At 43.7% G+C, this 23,669-nt stretch overlaps 1 protein-coding gene across 1 annotated transcript in view; it reads left to right on the top strand.

Moving 5' to 3' along the window:
- grik3 (glutamate ionotropic receptor kainate type subunit 3) overlaps positions 1–23,669 on the top strand; it is a gene marked incomplete at its 5' end in the record, with an annotated part of 143,891 nt that overhangs the window by 99,066 nt on the left and 21,156 nt on the right. The window contains 3 exons of the mRNA XM_080426724.1: positions 1,464–1,577; positions 5,082–5,285; positions 21,092–21,315. Coding sequence (XP_080282850.1) covers positions 1,464–1,577; positions 5,082–5,285; positions 21,092–21,315 — 542 coding nt within the window. The remainder of the gene's footprint in view (positions 1–1,463; positions 1,578–5,081; positions 5,286–21,091; positions 21,316–23,669) is intronic.

Consider the following 23,669-nt stretch of genomic DNA (forward strand, 5'->3'; position numbering starts at 1 on the left):
TCTCTTGGCTTATCTTAGTGCAATTACTCATAGCAAAACTTCTCCCACATTGTAATCCGGTCTTTTATGCCAGCAAACCCATGCTGTTTCAAAATTAATTGAAGCCATTTGTGTTTTGCTATACTCCTAGTCCTAAGGGCAGAACACTGCAAAGATACAAGACCTGAAATAGCCACGTGAACACACAAGGACGCCTATTGGGGTTGTTATTTTTAATTCAGTTGCGTTGGGATTTCTCTCGTCAAAAGCAGATTATGAAACAGTTTGAAGCTACACATGGCATTGCCAACAAAATCACATTGTACAACCACCAGACGTGCGCACGTGTACGGCGCGCCTCCGTCGGTGAAAACGAGTGCACCTTTTTCAATCTGACTGGTTTTCCAAATTCCAATCATACTGTAGCATACTGTACACAGGAACAGAACAGGTGCAGAGCATATTAATGAGTGAAGGAATGTTGGTCAAGGTGGATAAAGTGGGTTTTCAAGAGGTTTCTCAACCAGTAGTGTGCTACTACGCCCATAGCGCCTCTCGATTTTTTTGGCTTGTTAATACTGTACTTTCACTTGGACTGAAGGATGAACTGATTTTTAGGTGGTCAAAGAAGGTCACTGTGACAGTGGGACCTCACAAAACACGTTCATTAAATTCCTTCAAAGTTGACATATTCTATGAGTCTCGACAGACATGGATGACGGAGGCGTAAAACCGTGACGCAGTCTATCTTGTTGAATCAAATTTGAATTGACTGGAACTTACTAAGCTAGAGATTTGTTCCAGTAGGTTTCTTTTCACCAAGGTGCTGTTTTAGTTCAGTGATTTGGTTAAGACTTGTTAATTAAAACTGGTAAAATAGGTCTGAATTTGAAACTAGTTTGCCAATGAATATGCCAAGTATAAAGCAAGAGGACATACAGTAAGTATATCCTTTGTACATTTAAAAAATGAAAAAATCAGACCTGGAGGTATAAAGGTGACTCAGCCAATCAGCTAATCGTTGCTGTTGGGCAGAAACCTTTAATTGCCATATTTCAATTTTCATTTCATTTCATAATTTCTTTCATTTTGTAAATGAATGCCCTACTTTGTCATACTATAGTGTCACACGAAAGAAGCAAAAATAGCTGATCTGCAAGCTCACAACGCGTCGCATCCCAACACATTGCTTGTAGATCTGCAATGTTTTCTATTTTTTTAAATAATTTAGGTGAAAGTGAAAGTGGTTAAGTCTGTCTGTGGGGTTTACACATAATTGAACCAATAACAAGTATTAACAGTGCTTTTGACTAAATAATAACTACATTGGTTTCATTGAAACACAGGTTCTATTTTCCATTTCCTGAAAAGTATAACCATTTTGGACTTACAAGGTTTCTACCTGACACCGACAGTGATCCAACTGGGAGTGGGTGAGGAGAACACTTACTGTAGCTACTGTTCATGCCTTTCATGTTCGGCAGGTGGGGAAGTGGAGTCCAGTTGGAGGACTCAACATCACAGAAGTGCCTAAGCGCAAAGGGATGAACATCTCTGATTCCCTGGCTAACCGTTCCCTCGTCATCACCACCATCCTGGTATGTACAGTAGAACAGTTTTCATGTCAAGGAGTCAAGGACCCCCAAACTAATATGTTTTAGCCCCCATCTGAAAAAGATTTTGTGCCATGCAGGAACACAACATTTCCCCCCAAAAAAGATCTACAAGCTCACGTGAAACGTTGTGAGCTTGTAGATCAGCTATTTTCAAATAGCCGATGTACGTATACACTGTATGGTTAAAGTGGTTAAACTGATTTTGATGCTGTATTAAACAACTTTTGCTTTGGACCCTCTGGAAGCCGCTCAAGGGGCATCACTTTGAGAACCACAGTAGTAGAAGGTTTATAACACTTGCCGGAAAATACTGTGCATAACTGAATCAGGTTTTAGCACACAATTTTACTTAGCCTACGTTTTAAGTTTTGCAAAAACAAATTGTACTCAGCTATTATCATGCTATTCACCAAAAAGCTTTAAAAACTTTGGATGATATCTTATGGATAGGCTGTATATATATATTTTCCCTTGTGTTTTATGCAAAATACAAATTATGTGATGAAACCAAGGGGCAAACCCCCTGCGCTGGAATTGAAGCTTGATTGAATTGACATGCATTTAGTAAATTATGGTCCCAATAAATTAATGATAAAGTAGGGTATGTTTCTAGGGTTTCTATTGGTTCTACCGAGTGAAGACCCGCCCTCGCTGCGGTTGCAGCCAATAGCAGTCGTTTCCAGTAGCATTTTGAGACCAAAGATGGCATATTTCAATTCGCATTCGGCTTCAAAACGGTCTGTAGAAACCAATGGGGCTCGCTGTGTCCATATTTTTTTACAGTCTATGGATGAAACATCTATCAGGCAGAGGATATGTGTCAGATGTTCATAGAGAACATAGTCTGGGCTTGTCGAATTATCAATATTAATGATTAACCACTTGAACTCTAGCATCCCTATTCTGAGCTTGACATAATAAGCGAAAATAAGCGAACATATGAAGGTAATACCCCATTTACAAGCTCAAAATGTGTCGCAACATGTTAGTAGCTGTGTTTGGTGAAGAGATTTGGTGTAGAGGGGAAAAAAGGAGGGGAACAACCTACCTGTGGGGTACTCAGGTTAACGAAGTATATAGGGTTTAGGACAGAGCAAAATTAAAAAGGGGGAAGCAACGTGAGAGACTGCACTGTTCCACAGAATTTCATTAATTACATGTTAGGTTTGAAATAAACAGGTGCCCTCCCCCAGCACCCATATACATTCATTTGTAGATCCTGTTTTGTTTGTAGGCATACTTAAGGCTGTCACTGGAAGCTTGTAGATGGCTCGTTCTGGAGATATCAGGGAGGCGCTGACACAAATGGCCCCCGTAGGCCCCTTTTAGACAAACACAACAATGATAAACACCGTCATTATGCCTGGATTGGACCACTAGCCTGTTATTATTACTGAGTGAGGTTTCAAAAGGTATACAATTAATGCCTATCTGGTAGCAGCAGCCATTTTAATTCTGTCTCAAAGACAAGCAATGGAATGAGGATACGGGTGGGTTTGAACTGCTACTAAATAGGGCCTTAATAGGAAGTGCCATTGGATGTGGATATTCAATGAGTCTCGAGTATCACTGAGGTGTAGTGGTTCACCTACATTTTGCATAGCGCTAAAAGTTTCGAAATAGTATGAAAAGGACGTACTAAGTTTACGCACATTTTGTGATACCCCGCTGATGTGAGAGTCTTTTAGGAATCATCCGTTTTAGATCATAAAAACTGCAACCGAATTTCCAAAGAGACTTTTCTGCTCTCGTATTAATCTCTGCATTTTCATTCAGCTTAATGACATTGCATCAAACTGATTCCAGTGATGCATGAACAAGACGTCTGACAGTTTTATAGTGATAACATCTTAGAGGAGATTAAGACGCTTAATGTGTTTTTCTCTTTCACATTAATTGTTTGCACTCCATTGCCTGTAATGTCTCTGTACAGGCCCCCTCCACCCTCCTCTTTCTGTTATGTACGCCCATGCTGTGCGACTGTGCAGGGTAAAACCAGTGTAAAACTCTTTGATTTGAGTCCAAACCTTAGGGAATAGCAAGAATTGGAAGCCTGGAAACAGATGGTAATGGCTTTTTGCCTTACCATGCAAACTTTTTGATCACGTTAATTGGACAAGTTGAACAAAGTTTGCGGGGAAGCGCTCACTCTCTCTTTCCAAATACACTGTCATCAAGAATTCATCAGTTATTACTTATTTAAGAGGCTGTCCTAATTGTAATGTCCAACTGGCTTCATAATTGGGATGGCAAGCAATTAAAGATGCTATTCCCTTCACTTATGGCGGTTTTGGACATCCATATTATGTCTGGTTAAATACCACACTAGTACGCTAGCTCGTAAAAGCTATTCTTCAAAGGCATCTAACATCAAGACAATATCAGTACAAACTGTGTATTAAGTGATTTCCATATTATTTCCTCATAACATATTTTTGTATCAGTCCTTCTCTTCTTTGTCAACGAACCACCCCCCCCCCCCCCCCCCCCACCACCACCACCCCCGTTTCCCCATAAAAGAAAAAACTATTTTAATAAGACAGTGTCATGACTGCATATGTTCATGTATGAGTGCATCTTTACTTAGAGTAACATAAGCCATGGATGGGAAATACAAAGCAGAGGTCACCTTCACAAGAGAATGAATTACTCTGCCTCTAAGCAGAGTTTATAAATTATACGTCTAGCCATTGAAGGCAATAAATTGCATTATAGGCCATGCATAAATGGACCACCATGTGTTGAAATGCTCAATGGGATGCACAACTCTATTTGGCAGAAGGAAATGGTGACAGCCGCTGAATAAAGGAAATCATTTATAAGCTATATTCTTTCGTAGACATTGTCAGTGGCTTGGTTTTGGTGTCCCTTGTGAGTTCGGTGACAAGCGATGAAGACAACATCACAGTCATGCTCTGTTTCACTGCAGCATTCTGTTCCTAATCAAGCTTTTATATGACCCAAATTATGAGCATCCAGCCAGGATATTACAGCGCAGTAAAGACTGTCATCTCCCTGACCATAAACTGAACCGGCCTGTGCACTGACAGCATGGGTCAGTGGGCAGTTGAGCGTATGGGGGTTGACAGAGGCTTTAGTTGGCTCAACATGACAAACACATCAAAAACAATAGCACTCCCTTTCTGTGTGTATCCTCTTTGAAATCTTATCAAGCCTAGTATGGCATGTAGTCATTTGAGATACATTTTCACAACAAGAGATACAACTCGCATTGGAAGCAGCTCAGCTCTCCTTTTAGACATACATTTTTAGACGCTAATGTAAGAACAAAGCTAAGCACTCGTACATATTTTAACACGCTCTATAGCCACATGCCGAACTTAAATCTCCCTGTCGCTCCGTGTTAAATGCAACAGTGACTTTTCAGCTCAGATCACTTTGCCTCAATTAAGTTTTGCACGCCGAAACAAATTGAAAAAGCTGACCTCAACGTTGGTTTCCATTTGATGTTTCGTGTCTGTGCAGGAGGAGCCATACGTCATGCTTAAGAAGTCTGACAAGGCGCTGGTTGGCAACGACCGCTTCGAGGGCTTCTGCATCGACTTGCTGAAGGAGCTGGCTAACATCCTGGGCTTCGTGTACGAGATTCGCCTGGTGCCTGACGGGAAATATGGCTCACAGGATGAGAAGGGCCAGTGGAACGGGATGATCCGAGAGCTGATTGAACATGTGAGTCGTACTGTATTACAAATACCATGCTTTTATCACGCCCGTGACCTTGGGCCTTGTCCTTCATGCACCGTTGCCTAATACATTTACTACATCTACATTTCACTTTTGTAATCCCACGCAAAATTTTACGCAAACAGCTGTGAAAGATCTCATCTTAAGTGAACTGACGCAAAGATGCTATTGAACTGTGCAGGTTATGTCTTCCTCAGGCATAGACAGTGATAAAGATATGATTGAGTACAGGACATGTGGAGACAGCAAAGCTGTCAGTTACATTTACGGCACAACTCTGTCAAGGTTGGCTCCGAGTTACAAGTCTGTTGATGTCATTGATTGAGACACAAACCTCAGCTTTGATGAAAATAAAGAAATAACAATGAACAGGTAGGTACTGTATATTCTCAGTATGCAGCAGACCACATCAGCAATCATAATGTTGGCAGATAGTGAAAAATTACTGCGATAAAACAAAAAACGTCAAATGCCAGGAAACAGGCCTTGCATTGAAAGCAACAATGACAGTACTTGGCTGGCATTTCATAACAGTGCCTTTCATTGCCCTCCCTCTGTCCTCGGCCCTGTCGGGTCAGCACTGCACTCGGCTGGAAAAGTTGTAATAGCTTAAGTGGCATTTAGAGGAGAGTCTTATGGCATGAGTCAGTGGCTAGGTGCTGAGAAGGGTAGGAAAGGTGGGCTACCGCAGCAGCACTTTATCCCCCCCTACCCAAAGCTTTTTGCTAGATCTGTGCTGATAACGGTAACCTTGAGGGGGAACAAATGGATTACTGGAGGTAGAAAATGCTGGCAGGAAATGGAGATGCAGGCATTCATCATAAAATGGAGTAGACATATACAGGTACTTTGTATTCTTCTGTACTTTCAACTTAAAAGCTATGAGTGGTCAGAGGGGAGTCTGTCCTTAATAATTCAAGTAAAAACATAATAATCCTCAAAGAAATTAAGACTTGCTAGATGTAATTTTATTTTATCTTGTCTTATCGTATCGTATCGTATCGTATCGTATCGTATCGTATCGTATCGTATCGTATCGTATCGTATCGTATCCACACTTAACTGAGAGTGGACTTTAAATAATACAAAATTGTTGGTAATGTGCTATTAAAAAAATCACACCTAACCTTGAAATCTTTTCTTCACACACATTCATGTTAAGTGTCTTGTTCAAAGGCACATTGATCTATTTTTTAACAGAGAGTTTACTCTTCCTAGGAATAGTTTCAAAGGTATGCAGCTTTAGCCCTGCCCCCCTATTTATATGAGAGGGAGTGAACGCCCACAATTCAACGTCACAGCCCCATTTGAGCCAGAGACAGACAGACAGTCGGTTGTGTGCTCGTCGCTCCCAGCAGAGAGACAGAGAGAGACATGCAATTTGTTGTATTAGTGGCGCTATATAACTATGGGTTACTTACGTAACCCCGGTTTTATAAATTGCGAACGAACTGTTCATATATGGGAATCAGCGCCCTCTGGCGATGATACAGAAGCTTCACATTCACTCCCTCGGGCCAATTCCTATTGGTCCGGTGGGCCGTCAATCGCTTTCCGGAAGTCCCTACCCCCGAGGGTATAATAGGACCCGGAAAGCGGATGTCGTTCTCTTTCACACCAGCTTCCTTCTGCCGAGCAAAAAGAAGGGTGTTATTGTGAACAGTTCGTTCGCAATTTATAAAACCGGGGTTACGTAAGTAACCTATAGTTTTATTACATTGCTCTCTCACTGTTCACATATGGGAGACATAAACCCCATGAATGTATCCGCAAAATCAAGATACCCACAACCTGTACCAGGGCCCCGCCCCCCAGGGGGCGTGGCCCTCGGCACCCATGCGCCATCAGACCCACCGGGTCTGAGGCAAAGATCAGGAAATATAGTAGGGCCCTGACAGACCATAGTCTGCTCTAAGAACTAAAGGACAGGCATAGCCTGTCCATCTTAGTGGAGGGCCCTAACAGACCGAAGTCCGCCTTACTGAACTAAGGCCCAGACGTCGCCTATGACATACTAAGGCACAAGGGCATGAACAGATCCTACATCCGTTCCATGCACCTACCCACCCTCTGTTGGAAGCCACGCCCAGGACTGCGAGCGTCATGGAAGGCGCCGCCACGTCCAGGCTAGAAAAAAACAGCGAAAGTCGAAGAGACTGCCGACTCGCCGCCGTGTAGACGTCCTGAAGACACACTTCTGCAGAGGGCCCAGGACGTCAACACACCCCTAGTAGGCACAAGGGCATGAACAGACCCTACTTCTGTTCCATGCATCTACCCACCGCCAGGTGGAAGCCGCGCCCAGGACTGCGTGCGCCATGGAGGACGGCACCACGTCCAGGCTATAGAGAGCAGCGAAAGTCGAGGGAGACGACTAACTTGCTGCCGTGCAGGCGTCCTGAAAACCACACCTCTGCAGAGGGCCCAGGACGTCGAAACACCCCTAGTAGAGTGCGCTCTCAGGCCTCCAGGCACTGGGGCTCCGCTACTAGTGTACGCCAGGCGAATAGCATCCACAATCCACCGGGAAAGCGTTGACTTTGACACCGCCTTCCCCATGACCCGGGCCCCAAAGAACGAACAACTAGCTGGGTTGGTTCTGGGCCGCAGTCCTCCGGACATACACCCGCAGGGCTTTCACTGGACAGAGACAGTGCAGCCTCCGATCCTCCTCCGAGCAAAAGGAGGCGGGTGAAAAGCCACCAGCTCAGTAGGCTTAACCATCGCTAGGTGGTCTTGAGGACAAACGCCGGGTTGGGTTTGAAAACAACCCTACTGTCACCTCCAGTGAACCTCATGCACTCTGGACTCACCGAGAGGGCACGAATACCGCTCACCCGCTCCGCTGTCGTCAGCGCAACCAGGAGCACCGTCTTGAACGTGAGGAACTTTGGGTCCACCGTCTCCAACGGCTCAAAAGGAGGACGAGAGAGTGAGTCGAGCACCAGGACCAAGTCCCACGCGGGGAACAGGGACCTTGAGACAGGACGTGCACTCGGCGCACTTCATGAACTGGCCCACAAGGGGCTGATTTGTCGCGGTTTTCGCCTCGAAGCCAACATGGCTTGCTGAGATGGCCGCCAGGTACACTTAGATCGTGGAGAAAACGTTTCCCAGATCCAACCTATCCTGTAGGAAGATCAGGATGTCTGTGACCGAAGCCTGGAGCGGAACCACAGCCGGGGACCGTCCCAGACACCATTCCTCACACACGCCCTACTTTGTCCCGTAGAGAGACCTAGTGGAGTGTGCCCTAGCGGCCTGAATAGTATCCGCTAGTAGTGGGGAAAAAAATGTAATTTCAGTGAACAAACGATTTCGTTCACACTCACGCCAATGATCCGTTCAATTGACTCGTTCACGTTCTTGTTCAGCAGCCCCACTCTCTAATGTAAAAAACACCATCGCAGGAGCGTTTTAGTTTTCTACGTCGCACGTACAGCCCAACCTCCCGTCTTGTGTACAGGGGGAGGGGATGGGGGCATGCACGATAGTGTGAACGTAACCGTCTCAGAAAATGAAGGAGCTCATTCACGTTCAACGGAAAAGAACTAGTTATTCTTGAACGACTCAAACCTGAACGATACCTCACTGGTAGCCACTGCTCTAGGTCCAGTCGCAGTCAAGTTTTCCCTCTCACGGGCCAGACCCACAGTTCTAAGTCTGCGGGTCTGGGATGAAAGGTTTCGCCACCCGCCTGCTGTAGCGGGTCCCTGCATAGCGGGAGGGGCCAAGGCTGCTCGTAGAGGAGGGGAGCTATTTCCGACCTCCAAGAGCCCCATGCCGGAGCCACCAGCAATACCATCAAGCCTTGGAGTCTGATCCGTTCCGGAGTGGGGTGGATCAGTTCAGATCAGCGGAGGGCACGCAAAAAACTGTCCCCCCCGGCCATTTGTGCGCCAGGACGTCCAGGCCCAGCGGAGCCTGCTCACTCATCGAGAGGAACATCGAGCACTTCGCGTTCTCCTTCGAGGCAACTAGGTCTACCTGGGGCCGCCCGAACCTGACCCAGATCTGGTCCACGACCCCGGGGTGCAGAGACCAAACTGAATGAAACGTCTTACCTCTGGACAGAAGATCGGCTCCCCTGTTCAGAAGTCCAAGTACATGAGAGGTGCTGATTGATTCCAGGTGTGCATCGCACCACAGTATCAACCTCCTCGCCAGACTGTTAAAAGTAAGAGATCTCGGACCTCCTTGCTTGTTGATGCAGGCCATGGTCGTGGTATTGTCTGTCCTGACCGGAGCGTGACATCCACTGATGTGGGGCTCGAAGTGTTTCACTGCCAAAAAGACTGCCATCAACTCCAAGCAGTTGATGTATGCTGTCCTCGTGCTGCGGTCCCACAGACCCCTGGCCATCCGGCCCTCGAAGGTGGCGCCCCACTTTGTGAGGCTGGCATCGGTGGTGATCACCTTTCTTGAGATGATCCTCCCTACCGGACGATTGTTGGAGGGACTGCATGCATGCCGCAGACGTTGTCACACGGCGAAAACCCTGAGTGGGAGGGAGCCCATCCATCTCTGAGAAGGTCTCACGTGTAGCATGGAAAGGGAAATGGCCGAAGCCCTGAGCCCCTCCGCCCTCATGCAGACCTTGTACTGGACCTTGCGTCCCAGTCGAGACATGGCCAGACATCTTGGGGAGGAATCTATCCTCCCCTGAGACAGACGAGCTCTGAGAGAGACCGCATCCAGCACGATACCTATAAGGTAGCGTGATGGGACGGGGTGAGCACACACTTCACGCACTTCTCGAAGTGTAGCGTGAATCCCAGGGAGGTCAGGTGCGACACCACCAGTCTGGGGTGATGACATGCCTCCTAACGCGAGTCCGCACTCATCAACCAATTGTTCTATGTAGGTCGCGATGTGGACTCCCCTCTGTCTCAGAGGAGCTATCGCTTGAGTGCATTTCATGAACATCCTGGGACATTTCGAACGAGAGGACCAGGTACCCGTACACACGACCCTCGAACTCGAAGCGCAGGAATTTCCTGTGCGGCGGGTAGATAGGGATGTGGAGAAGGCCGTCCTTGAGATCTAGTGAGCTCCACCAGTCGCCCTGACGACGTTACTGAGCGCAGTAACACGTCAACATTCGAACTGGAAGGTTTTCAGATACCTGTTGAGCGCCCTTAGATCCATGATAGGACGTAGCCCCCCCCCCCCCCCCTTTCTTCATGACCAGGAAGTATCTCGAGTAGAAAACGATCCGGCTTTCTCCCGGTGACACTTCCCTTGAGTAATAGGGAGGCAGCCTCCTCTTGCAACGTCGCCGCCGCTTGACCACTCGCATGTAACAACAGTGCTCTGTTGGACATGGGTGGTCTGGTGGAAAAGCAGTATGTACCGCCACCTGACTAGTGGTGGGAAAAACAGTTCATTTCAGTGAACGAATGATTTCGTTTACGGCAATGATTCGTTCAAAGATCCGTTCAAAAGATTCGTTCAGACGATTCGTTCATTCACCATTTTGGATGGTGCCACGTGTTTGCCCACGGCCATTTTGTGTTTTGGCACATGTTTTCCAGCGGAGGCAGCCATTTTGGCCGCCTCCGCCGACAATACAACAACATTTGGGCCTAAATCTTACCTTAAGGCACTTTTTGGTGGACCAAGGAAAATGTTTACGTGACCCATGTAGCATGTGACGGTTTAGGCCCGTCACTATACCTACGTTCCGTCTAACGACCACCAACCGTTGGCTGGTGATCGTTGGCTCATTTTCATTTTGGCTGTAAATTTGTTGCAATTTTTGTTTCTTATTACACAAGCATTTGTCAAGAAAGAACATTCTGAGCAGCAACAATGTTCAAGTAAACTTGTACTCTGAAGGTGTGTGTGTGTGTGTGTGTGTGTGTGTGTGTGTGTGTGTATCGGAACTTCTCCCAGGGGCTAGGGGAGCGATCCTTCGCCGTCTCCGCTGGCTCCGGTGAAGATTTTGCTGTATTTCGTTGCGATTCTTTGTTTTCAATACACAAAATATTTGTCATGAAAAAACAGGTCGAGCAATAACAGCGGGGGCCACAGAAGTATGCACTTTCATGTAAACTTATACCCTGACATGTGTGTATGTGGCTGAACATCTTCCAGGGCTCGGTGAGTGGTCCTTTGCTGCGTCCTACCGGCTCCAGTGAAGATCTCCTCCTCTTCCTCGGTGTCCTGGACTCGGGCCAGTGACCACATTGTCCAGGCGCAAATCCCCCGTCTGGGAGGAGAGGGAATCGAGGGAGACCTCATCTCTCCCTCGGCGTCCTGGGACTGAGGCTCGTGGCCACACTATCCAGGTGCAAATCCCCCGTCTGGGCTGTTGCTGTCCGGTCGCGCTGCTCGCCTCTGGCAGCGGGTGGGGCGGAGGAAGACTGGGAAAAGCAAGCTGGACCTACCTGCCGGATCTGGGCATTCTTCTTGTCGTCGAGGCCTTTGAAGTTACGTGGTCAAGCCACCGTGCCCTTCCATGGGTGACACACAAACCGAGTACTCTACCAGCCCATTCTGTGGAGTACTTGTTGAGGAGAATGATCTCCTGTGTGAGGCGTCGCATCTCAGCTAGCGCTGGTGTAGCGGCGTCTCCGGTCTCGAGTTGTTGTTTTAAATACACAAACACTTTTGTCATGGAAAAAACATTTCGAGCCACAATAACCAAGGGAACAACGAGGCATGCACATTCAGGTAGAACTGTACGCTGATATGTGTGTGTGTGTGTGTGTGTGTGTGTGTGTGTGTCGCAGCTTCTCCCAGGGCTGGGGAGCCCAAGGGTAAGGTGGTGAGGGCTGAGGGTGGTGGTCCGCGGTGGCGCGTGCGTCATGGCGGACTGTGTGTCCCACTCATCCAGGAGCTGGAAGTAGGAACGGGTGCCGCATCAACGCCGGGGGGGGAGGGGGGAGATCCACGCTGGCTCCCCGGTTGCGGCGATCGGCAGTGGAGATCTCACGTCGAGACATTGTGTCGAAAGGAGGAGGCTAAAGCTAGGTTGGTCTAGGTTAGGCTAAGCTAACGAGCTAGCTGAGTTCAAGCTAAGCTGTTGTTTAGCGAACCTGAGGGAGCTAGCCTGGTTAGCTGTAGCGTCCGTCTGGGAAAGAAAACTGCGTCTTCCACGCCGGGAAGAGGACAGTGTGGAAAATTAGGGAGAGTAACGAGCTCCGGGGACTCTCGGTGGACTGAGAAACCGACTCGTCGCTTTCGAGATCGTCGAATTCCCGCAGAAACTCGAACTTGTAGAATGTAGATTTTGTGTAGCTCTGTGTTCACACAGGCAGAAGAAGCGAAAGAGAACGACATCCGCTTTCAATAGGAATTGGCCCGAGGGAGTGAATGTGAAGCTTCTGTATCATCGCCAGAGGGCGCTGATTCCCATATGTGAACAGTGAGAGAGCAATGTAATAAAACTATTTGCCAGCAGAGAGACAGAGAGAGACATGCAATTTGTTGTATTAGTGGCGCTATATAACTATTAGTGTTTAAGTAAATTAAATACAGCCTACTTATAAACTACCAAAAGTAACGCTCTCTCTCTGTAACGCGCTGGCTGTTTCTACAGGCTGCAGCGCCTAAATCCCCACCCCTCCCCCTCTCCCCCCTCTACACTCACTCACACACACACACACACACGCGGTGACGGTGCCACAGAGGCAGACGCAAGTGGAGGAGTAGCACTGGTCGTCAACGTTGTAAAACATAGAGGACTGGAATAATAACTGATCATCATACATCTCAAATATAGGTCTACTACTAGCCTTTGCTGCTGTTGTCATCTCAAATTGACCAGCCAAACTACAATTCACGATTTTAGAGAGTTGCTCCAACTTCCTTGGATTAGATCAGAGTGATCAGATGCGATGCGTTTTCAACACAAATGCGTACATTATTGCCAGTCAGCTGTGTAACACTAGCAGGTTAATGATGGCTCGTTGAGCCTGTATGCGCGTTTGACCACATAGCAATCAACAGCACTAATTAATGTCAGCTGTGTCTTGTCTGACATAAATTCACGATTTTAGAGAGTTGCTCCAACTTCCTTGGATTAGATCAGAGTGATCAGATGCGATGCGTTTTCAACACAAATGCGCACATTATTGCCAGTCAGTTGTGTAACACTAGCAGGTTAATGATGGCTCGTTGAGACTGTATGCGCGTTTGACCACATAGCAATCAACAGCACTAATTAATGTCAGCTGTGTCTTGTCTGTCGTGTGTGTGTGTGTGTGTGTGTGTGTGTGTGTGTGTGTGTGTGTGTATGTGTGTGTGTGTGTGTGTGTGTGTGTGTGTGTGTGTGTGTGTTTGTGTGTGTATGTGTATGTGTGTGTGTGTGTGTGTGTGTGTGTGTGTATATATATATATATATATATATATATATATATACACATTATTATTTTTTATTATTATTATTTATATTTATTATTTTTTACAAATCAAACCCTGCAAATACATACTATGTTGAGGACATGCATTTTAGTGCACACAATTCTTATTTGCATATCTGATTATCACATTCATGTTTTTAATTGACAGAATGTGTAGGAGGAGGGACTTAAATCACAATTAATCCACAAGTTAATTCAGTCACATGTATTTAATATTAAACATTTATTTATTTATTTATTTATTTATTTATTTATTTATTTATGTATTTATTTATTGAGTGAGAGAGGGAGAGGGATAGAGAAAGAGAGAGCGATACTACAGTATGTGTGAATATAACTTTAAGTATTTTTTAAGTATATGTTTTATATATTGACTAAATTACATTTTGCTTAGCATCATTCATTTTTAACTAGGGAGATGATCATCTATACTGGTACTGTCGCTGTTATTGCTTCTTAAAGCAGAAGCAAGCATGGATCACCCCTGCTGATAGTTAGCCGGTTCTATTTTGTGGTCCAGTGCTTCTCTTACCCCTGTCTGTCTAGATAAGCAGATCTTGATTCAGTAGACCTGAAACATAGACTTGAGGGCCTAAAGATAGCATGAGAGGCTGGGATGGCTATAGATTCCATATGAGAACCCACAAACAATCTTATCTCTCCCACTCAACAAGCAACTTTTTCTTCTTTTTACTTTTCTTTTCAGTCTGTGGTGGACGGTTTGCCATTCCTCTGTATTATTACATATACTCAGTATAATTATGTACTGCATATCTCTACATTACTATACATGTAGTACATACTTTACATAGGCTACAGTATACAGTACATGTACTGTTACTGTATGCAGTATGTTTGCTGTACTCTGTATACATGCCATATACAAAGAGACACAGACAAGGGCAAAATAAATAGCCCCTGTCAAAGTTATTTATCGGTTCGATTTGGTTTTTATAACTGCCTTTGATTAACCCCTAAAAAAATTCATTACCTCCCCATTGCAATGTGGACAAGCTAGCTGCAGAACAGTGCTATAGTGTACTGGTGTTAACTACCTCTACCCACAGGGTCACCTAATGTAGTTAGATAAGGTCTAAGAAAGACAACAGGCAAAACGGCAGCATCCTATAGTTGGTTTTAGCTGATAAAACAGTGTTAAATCACACGGCCCATGCATCCATCCTGTCAGCCCACATAAATCATAGTTTCATTACAGAATTACAAAAATGCCTGGCACATTTCTACAGTGGCACGTGACTTGTGTGTGTTTATTAAAAGCAGTTGTACTCCTTCATTCATCTTTGTAGGTCACCAAGACTTGTCAAGCAGGAGGAAATGTAGTGACAGAAACAAAGATCTCTGTTTATCTGTGTGTATGCGAGTGTGTGTGTGTGTGTGTGTGTGTGTGTGTGTGTGTGTGTGTGTGTGTGTGTGCGCGTGTGCGTATGCGCGTGTGTGTGCCTACGTGCGTGCGTGCACACTCATGTACGCTAATATACACATTCATGTGTGTTTTCATGGAATATAAAATTATGTTGTTTGTATTCAATATGTTTGCACATCCTTGTGTGTGAAGGAGGAATTCACATTTCTGTGTGCGAAAATATGTTTCTCACCTTATGAGAAAAACAGGATAGTGTTTTGTGGCAGTGTATGTGGCTTTACAAGAACAAAGCACATTATCCAATTAATAACATGTGTTGTTCTGTTTTCCTTAACATATGTTTTGGTATGAGCATGGTGGCAGCATGCCATTGATCACCCTTGGAAATATACCATTTCTGAATGAAATAGAATGAGGATGTACTGTGCTTAGTACAGTAGGCTACAGTTAATTCTGTATAAAATGCTTTGGCAACATGTATGCTACTGTACATGTATCATATATCGCCCCTTTGTTTTTCACTCCACAGAAACAAAGCCCACTGCAACGCCAAAGGGCATTGTGGGAAGGTGCTAAATGATGCAACAGACCCTGTTAAACTTGATTTAGTCACAATAGATGATCCCTTTAATCATGCCGTGATGCTAGCATTATCAGTGGACTTAACACATAATTTGTTTCTGCCATGGCAATTAATCTCTGCTTCGACACATAGGCTACACTGGAAGGCTACAGCCAGCCTACACACATACCTTGTCTATACAGAGTAGATATTCAAAAAGATAAGTCTAATGAATTGATTTATTGGTAGTCAGAGATTCACGTGTCTACAGCGCGTCTATGATATACTACAGCACCTGTTGGCAGGTAGGGGTCAGTAGGTACTCAGGGTGCTGGATTAAGTGAGGTGGGATTTTGACTAACATTTGGGCAGTGGTGAGTGTCTTAATGTTTTAGAAACACTCTAATTACATTATTAATATTCATCCCTGTGGAAGTGCCTTTGAGCAAACAGACATTGAACCTATTCTTGTAATTTCAGGTTCCAAATTCATAACAATTAACCACTATCCTATTCTATCTTCTTATCTATATTTGTATTCCTTTCTATAACTTCTTTGACCGGTGTGGCTATTTTTGCTATTTAAAAATAAAGGGGAAACATTTGTAAAATAGGGTTTAGTGGTTAAAGGTTCTATGACATTCATTTTCACTTAAATTTTTTTTAATGTTTTTTGGGGGGTTTTATGACCTCAATTACACCCAAAAAAACTGAACTTTGAACATTCAGTGGATTTTCTGTGGTCTGGGGTTTTCTGAATAATTAGGCTGAAAAGTAATCTGAGATTGGCCCTTGGATAGTGAAGTCACAGGCCATTAATCCCGCCCACTCCCCTCCTCGCCCCTCCCCTCCCCTATCCTTTCCTTTGGGGGGGGGGCGGAGCAGAGGTGATGATTGACAGGCAAAATCCCTCAACAGCGACACCCGCAGGCAAAGATTTATTTTTTCATTGCAATTGAAAAGGCTTTAGAAATGTGAGAGAAAAACACCTGCAATGGCTCACTAGAGTGGAATTTTCAGTTAAAACTTTGTATACACGTTTGAAGGACCATGACAAAGACTTTTAATGTGTTTAATGTGTGTAAAACTGAATGTCATGAAACCTTTAAAGTAATTTGTAGGGATGGCACCATATGACATTTCTGGGCCAATAATTGCGAACGCAGCGGCGCGCCTCCACGCAAGTGGAGCTTACTATGAAACCGTGCTTGGCTTGTGTGTCTGTCTGTGTGTCTGTGTGTCTGCGTGTCTGTGTGTCTGTGTGCACTGCCTATGTGCAGCTGTGTGCAGCCAAGTAAATGTCCAATATAGACGTACCATACATCAAATGAAAGGTCTTTGAAAACTGAACACACCTGTCAAGGTTGCGTTTAAGCCGCCCCTTCCCCCGGAAGCCACGCCCCGGAGAAGGCTTCTAAAAACTCCCCATTGAAACCCCATGTTAAATTAAAAGTGCCCGAATCGCTCCGAAACTTTTTCTACCCCCCCTAAGTCGGGGTCTACGAACAAATACTTCGGCCTCGGATTTTGGCTCCGCCCCCCGGAAGTGGGTGAAACAGGCACTTCAAACACTTTGTTGAATTGTTCAAAAACATTCAAAGTTTTTTTTGGGTGAATTTTTATTTTTCTAAGATGCTCCTTTTAACGCAGAATTTTTTGGTATTTTTTTTTTTTTAAACGCCTTAGTTTTCGAGCTGCGTTCGCTTACCGCGTTCGCGCGTCTTACTTGTGATAACTAATTGAATACAAATATCTGCCGATATCAATACCAATACTGTTTTTACCCACTGTCAACTTCAATGTTACCTATGTGATGAGAGTAAGCATACAGTAACTAATTTAGCAATATATACAAACAAAATTGTCGCATCACTGCTCTGCCAATGCAGGCATTATGTTCTCTACAAGTCCTTATGTTAGATTCACTTGTCATCACATGAAGGCTTACAGTATGGTATTCACATTTGCAGAGGGATAATGGGGCACGATCAAGAGCATTATGTAAACATTTGTTAGCCAATGACTCTGCTAAGAGACAGGGAATTGTCATGAATTGAATTGACATGAATTGTCGTATCTGTGAGCAATGTCATCTGAAACCTGTTCTCATCATTGCACCCCGAACGACCAAGAATGAGCAATAAATCCCACTAACGCTGAATGCATTCACATCAAGGCATTCAAGAGACAGACCTCTAGTTTTTATAGTTAACCTCTGTTGTGCAGACTGCATTCGTTGCAATTGTATGAATCCAGCAGGACGTAATCAGGTGAGGTGGTTTCAGAGGGAAAACGGCCCAAAGCTTACCATCTGCAGAACCAGATAACACAAAGCCATGTGGCACACAGCAGGGCACTATCAGTGCTATCTCGCCTGGGCCTGGTGGTGGATGTGCCTAAGCACAAAATGGCCATGCGGCATGTACATTAGCCCACTGTAGGGATCTCTGGCATGGCCTGGTGGTTGATCTTCCGCTTGAGTGGCAGCTTGGTTCAAAACAGCTCCAGTTGGCAATGGAGAAGAGGGTTAGCAGTGTGAGTTGTAAAAGAAATTAAATACTGTGATTAATGAGGTCACTGTGGATGCACCCTAGGACAAAATAGCTCTTGCATCTCCCTCTCTCTTCAGAGGATAATTTGTGCAAACCACTTAAAACCTATTTCTTACTTCGTCAATCGTCATACGACGGTGTTTTGTGAAAATAGCCAATCTGTGAGTTTGTAGATTGGCTATTTTTGCGAAACAAAATTGTGCAAAATAGGCAATCTAGCTTGAAAGTGGTTAAGCCACCACCATATTGACCATAGATGTAGGTACAGTAGTTGCACACACAGAACATGAATGTTTTCCGTCTGTCCTGTTTGCAGCTATGCAAGTGTTGTCATATTATTTGAATGGAATGATGATGGTACAAAAAAGGCTATACTTTGGATTAAAACAATAAATAAAAAAGGTAAACTTTACTACAACAAAATTATAATTCTATTTAAGTAAAATATGATCTTATACTGTACAGTGTATATCATATATTGTACACTGTATATTATAGGGCTGTCCCAAATAAATACATATTTTCAAGGTTTAAAATATTCTGCACATTGTCCAAGCAAATCCCCCAAATCTTTCTAAATGAATTGGTCAATAAATCAAATCAAGACTCTTTGTGGTGAGCCTTGATTTGAGCTCAGCACTTTGATAAATGGTAAATATTGTAAATCACATCCTGAGAGGCAATCGCATTGTCGAAAAAAGGGGAAAAGAAGCTCATATTGTTGGCATATTGTTTGTGTAAAATTTAGGACTCAAGAAAGTTGCATTGAAGTTGATAATTTATGTCATGATAAAATAATAAATATAATACAGTACTGTATAATATATCTTTAACTTAATGTTTTCGCTATGTCCATTTTGAGACAAGCCTTGCGTTAACTCAATGTCAAAGGGAAATAGATTGATCTTTATAAATAGTTCACCATCCTAGACACTGTTGCACCAGAACAATGTTGTTGTGAAAGAACACGCTTTGATTATCAACTATAAACTGTACTGATGTATTGTCTTTATGAGGAAATTAAAGTGATTTTGATTACATGCCAGGACATGACTGCAACATTCACATGTTCTCCCATTTTTTACATTTATTCAATCACTCTCATTGTATTAATTGGACAGTTGAGAATTAATTACTGACAGCACTGTGTGGTATGTACTGGAATGGGCAATATCAATAATATATTGAATATTTTACACAAACAATATCAATAGTTTATTGATATTGTCTTTTCTTGTTTTTTTAATCCCTTAGGGCTTAAAGTCGTATTAGGCAGGTCCAAAAAAAGCGATTTTTAGCAGCCTCTGCTGGTCATTACCGTCACTGCAGGTTGTTCGTTTATTCCTGCATTACCCAGAATTCCATTTGTTTTCACCGGAAGACGGAAGCGTTTCAAAAAGCGTTCTTTTAGTTGTTTTATACTATCTGCGGATCGTTTCTCTTAGCCAGTGGAGCATTAGTTACTGTGAGCTGTGTTTTATTTAGCTTTTGTTTTTCCATCTTCAAATCCTATAATGTCTTAAAAACAGTGTGAGATTCCTTTTTGTTATTAGCGCGGTAGTTCCTGGCCAAACAGGAAACCGGTGCGGTAGTTCCTGGCCAAACAGGAAATGACCCTGGCCACCGTTTCAATAGAAAATAGTTTATAAAAGGCTTTCGGGGGTGAAATTCATGGAGTAGGTGTTGTGAAACATTTGCCACTCACAAAAGATATACAATTTAACTTTAGTTTTTTTGAAAAAGTTACCCAGTATAACTTTAAGCCCTACTTTACATTTTCCAAAAAATAATAATCACCATTTAAAAAAAAATATCAAATATTTGAGCACTATTATTATTATCGTCATAATACGATATTATTGTCACAATATCAATATTAAGGTATTTGGTCCAAATGTTGCCCTAGTATGCCCTATACCCTCAAAGCAAATAGCATAGCAAACATTTACTGCTCTTCATTAGTGAACTGGTGTAAGAATGAGCCCTATGCCTCTCCCAATGCTCAGCGAGATGTAAGGAGGAGGAGAGAGAGAGAGAGAGAGAGGGACACTGGGCCAAACCCTTCTTTTGTGAGGTGCATCCTTTTCTCTTGGAGGGGGTATCCATGCGTGAACTCAGCAGCTGGTTTCATTAACCTCGAGTCCAACCCTGGTGTGGGGGAAGCGTATGTGTGTGTGTGGGTGTGTGTGTGTGTGTGTGGGTGTGTGTGTGTGTGTGGGGGGGGGGTAAATGGTGACCTTCTGAATATGCAGCCAGGGGACAGAGCTCAGCCGATGACAGATTTTTGGGTACAATGCCGATCCCGATTTTGAAGAGTCATAGACCACCGATTACCGATGTTTAAGAAAAAAAAATAGGTCACCTCGTTTGATTTTAGCCGATCTGGAACAGAAAACCTTCGCCTATAATGACATGCCCAAAATAGGGACGCCAGGCTGAAAGTGGTAGGAAAATCTGCACACATCGGCTGCATAATTGTCGATACTGATTATGTCAAAAATAATGGCCGCTATATCGGCTGTAGACCAATATATCAGGCAGGCTCAGACTCACAACACACTGTGAGCCTCTGCCATCCCTGTGTCTTCATTGGCATCTGAGGGAGAGCTATATTAGGCCCTTCTAGAGGCCCCAGGTAGCTGCTCAGCCTGCTCTGCACGTGCGACTGCATCCAATCTTGTCCGATTCATGGGAAACGTGACGTGTCTTCAAAATGATATCACTGAAGTGAATGATTATGTATGTTTTACAACCTGTGCAACAATGCTCACTGAGTGTGCCACTTGACACTTCTTTTTGTGTGTGTAATTACACCTACAGAATATTCTTTATAATTATGCATGTGTTTCCAGCAAGCACATTTCATTCTGATTGGAAGGTAGGAGAAAGTTGAGCAATTATATGATTTTGTTTTGTGTCTCCTACAGAGAGCTGACCTGTCTGTGGCTCCTCTTACCATCACCTACATGCGTGAGAAGGTCATTGATTTCTCCAAACCCTTCATGAGCATGGGCATCAGCATCCTGTACCGCAAACCCAACACCACCAACAACGGCTTCTTTTCCTTCCTCAACCCCATGACCCCTGACATCTGGGTCTATATTCTCCTGGCCTACTTAGGAGTCAGCTGTGTCCTGTTTGTCATTGCCAGGTAAGTCCATCATATATACATATGTCCATCAGAAACTAGTGTAATGATTTGAGAAAGCAGAAAAATACCTGGAATTTGTCTTCTGCATTTTATTATTGGAATTTGGAACTATAGGGATCACTGGGCAGGTAATGAGCAGTGCCCGAGGAGCAGAAGGAATCAAACCAGGAACATTCTGATTCCTACTGCCACCCCCAACAAATTCTATAGGAGTCAAACCTAGACTGTTCGGATCCGTAGTCAGTCTCATCAAGGTGTCATTTGGGGTCGCAGGAGATGGCAATTGCCACCACCAGCTAGTGATCGCGTTTAGCCTCACATTTATTGTATGTTTATTTTCTTGTCTGCAGCCATACATTCATTAGCCACTTTGGTGCCTCTGTTTCGGGCATGTCATTATTGGCGAGCATTTTCAAACTGTATTCATTTTTACTTTAATTGTTAATTGCAAAAATAGCAAAAGTAGCAGCTCAACAAGCTCAGTTGTGAGCTTGTAGATTGGCTATTTTCTGTATTTTTTGTAATAGGGCTTAACTTTATTTGTAATGCCACCCTCTACTTTTTTTTAATGATTTAATGATGTCTAAAGTCGTGAGTCAAACCAGGGGCATTATTATTATGTTGTGGACGCACTACCTACCAGCATGCCCCTGGGCTGGGCTCTTCTGTACCGCTCAGTGCTTTTGGCGTCTGCCCTGCAGAAAGCTTTAGCTGGTAGGTAGTGATCACGGCAGTTATGTCAGCATGGTCTCTCAGTGCAGCTCAGCAGTGGAAGGACGAATGAGAGTGAAAACATCAAATTAGATACCTGCCACCAAAGCTCTAGTAAATAGCTATAATAAACCATGAACTTCATGAAAGAAAAAGAAAACGTGCCAGTTTACTGGCTTCCTACGTGCCATGGATGGCCATTATCTGTTCTTCCTGGTGTTTCTCATGCAAAGTGGTACTTGAGGAAGCTGTAAGAAGCTAGGCTTTGAAAGGAGTCGTAGGTCTAAGAGCATACAGCTGCAATCCTCAACCCTCATACTTTGTCTTGAGAAGCATTTAGGAGTTGCGTTGTGTAAGTGCGAAATTACCACAAATTGGAATGTCATTTTATTGGAGACCAGCCTAGACAGCTGAAAAGCTGTTAGCCAAAGAATACATAATATTCATAATAGTTTCAAATAGAGATAGCTTACAGTGGAATCAGTTACTTTAGCTGGAGCAGATCTTTGCTGAACTTGGATACTATATCCACAAAAAGTTTTCTCAAGCATAATGTCGATCATACTGCAGAATAAAAAAAATTAAGAAACGTATACAATCTTTTACTTTTGTGTGTGTACCGTAGACATCTTTAAGTTCACAGTTGTATGTCAGTGAATGTGATGGTCAAAGTATCTACCAATGTTGTTTGCAAGCAGCATTATGAGAAAGAAAATAAGGAAAAACGAAAAGCTGCAGAACCTACTGTAATTTGTTCTTGTTATCAGTCTAGCCCATAAAACCAGGACTGTCTTAAAGGAAATAGCTACGGGAGAATAAATCTCTTTTGCTTCAGTCACTTCAATACATATACTGTAGGAGCTGGAGAATATAATACATTTGAAAAAGTTCAGAGATAAATACAGGCCATAAAGTGTAGATTAATGGAAGTCTTCTCCATGTTGATGTGGATGAGCACTTACGCTTCAGTAAGAGTGTAATGAAGGAAGTTTTCCCCCATGTATCCTTATCTGCTCATATAGCAAATAAACCAAGTTTCAATTTCAATTTTCTGCCTTTGGGTGTCTGCCTATCTACCCAAAACCGATGTTTTATATCCTCAATGCAGACTAGTGTATAATGAATTTAGTGGTGATACCTATTTTTAAGAGTATGACCTGGCCACTCTTGAGACTTCTCAAGGAGTGTTTCTCACACAAAAGTTGTTTGAGAACTTTGTGCAGGAACCTTGTGTGAAGTCTCAAGATATGAACACAAAGGTGGAATATTAATAATAAAAATAAATTGAAATCAGTTGGAAGTGTAGGAGTGGAAAGGATCGGCCACATCTGCATCAAGGTGTCGGCTAAAGGGGATCCATTTAACAAACACATTTAATGAACAATTAAACAACCGTAGCTCCTCTGATACCTGAAAATTATATTGAGAGACAAATGCATTGCAAAGATTAAGGGAAGCACACCAAGAGCAAAAGTGCATTTGAAATACTGTACTTTTATAATGTCTGCGATGTCTGATGGGTTAGCTGAAAATGAAAAAAGTTCCTCAAGTGTTGCAAGTTACGTATGCATGACACGCACCCACCAAACACCACCCGATTTCCCTATTATCCAATCCCTGTTCAGTGTAGTATGAATACAGGT

Source organism: Gymnoscopelus braueri (assembly GCF_963280865.1).
Source record: "Gymnoscopelus braueri genome assembly, chromosome: 4".
In the NCBI taxonomy this organism is placed as follows: Eukaryota; Metazoa; Chordata; class Actinopteri; order Myctophiformes; family Myctophidae; genus Gymnoscopelus; species Gymnoscopelus braueri.